This window comes from Austrofundulus limnaeus, unplaced genomic scaffold (genome assembly GCF_001266775.1).
Source record: "Austrofundulus limnaeus strain Quisiro unplaced genomic scaffold, Austrofundulus_limnaeus-1.0 Scaffold808, whole genome shotgun sequence".
NCBI lineage: Eukaryota > Metazoa > Chordata > Actinopteri > Cyprinodontiformes > Rivulidae > Austrofundulus > Austrofundulus limnaeus.
This window is the reverse complement of record NW_013953210.1, coordinates 45,509-46,603: the sequence shown is the minus strand read 5'-3', so window position 1 is coordinate 46,603 and position 1,095 is coordinate 45,509. Positions and strand designations below refer to the sequence as shown.

Here is a 1,095-nt window from a genome sequence, read left to right as displayed (position 1 = left end):
GATTATATATATATAAAATCAGAGTTGCTTACATTTTTTTGCCGACTGCTGACGAGATCAAAGGCCAGACTGGCTCTGTATTCACTGTAGACCTGGAAAACAAGCAGCTTTAAACCTGTTGGAACAGAAATATTACCTGATGAACTAACGRCTGGTTCTTACCTCTGCATTGATGTCATTAAACTTTGTGATGAACGCATGTTTAATGATGTCAACGATGACTTCGGAGGCGACGACCATAAAAACATCAGGTAACAACACCCACAGGTGGTCTGAGGGAAAGAAACAGCAAAATAGTTTCTCTGCAAATGCTCCATTTTTTACTGATTAAACAACTTTCCAAACTCACAATTACATTTTTAATCAATTTTCATTTTCATATAGTAATGAAATGTCAGAAATGATTAAAAGTGTCCATCRAAGCTCAATACAAATTGATGAAAACACTGCAGAGAGGTTTTATCATTAAAAAAAGGCTCAAACAGATTATTAGTGCAAACACCAGCCCTTCAACATGACGGACACAGCGTGTTGTTTTTTTTATTCCTGTTTGGTGAAATAAGGCTCCACTTCTGCTGTAATACATCAACGTATAGACTTAAGCTGACAGGCAGTGTTTGTCATAGACTGGGAGTTTGTTCTTGAGACTGGCAGAAAGAGCTGACTGTTTTCAGAGAGCTGTCAAACTGCAACGCCCAGCTCTCATCCCGGACTTTACTGTCTTGTTGACTGAGGTTTGCTGAGAACATGAAGTCCCCAAGGTGCTTTCAGTGGGTCAGTAGAACAAAAACAGAAAACAGCTGCTCAGCATTTCTGTCAGCATTTCTGCCATGGCAAGCACTGACCTCAGTGCTGGGACTCACTGCAATCCTTTCMCTTTATCAACAACTTTTTTTTAACCAATAAAAATGGTCCAGCAAAAAAAAATAAAAATAAAAAAACATGCTTGTTAGGTTGCTTCCTGCCCAGGCCTCCCTTGCAAACAAGATCTGTGATCTCAATGGTATTTGCCTGGTTAAATAATTATTAGGGGTTCAACAATATATGTACCCGTATCGAACCGTTCAATACACACTTGTATGGAACAATACAGAT

The 1,095-nt window shown here is 38.9% G+C and overlaps 1 protein-coding gene across 1 annotated transcript in view; it reads right to left on the bottom strand.

The window, feature by feature from the left end:
- LOC106532668 (transmembrane anterior posterior transformation protein 1 homolog) overlaps nt 1–1,095 on the bottom strand; it is a gene marked incomplete at both ends in the record, with an annotated part of 16,228 nt that overhangs the window by 6,311 nt on the left and 8,822 nt on the right. Inside the window, 2 exon segments of the mRNA XM_014028799.1 lie at nt 33–92; nt 163–272. Of these exon segments, the coding sequence (XP_013884253.1) occupies nt 33–92; nt 163–272 (170 nt within the window).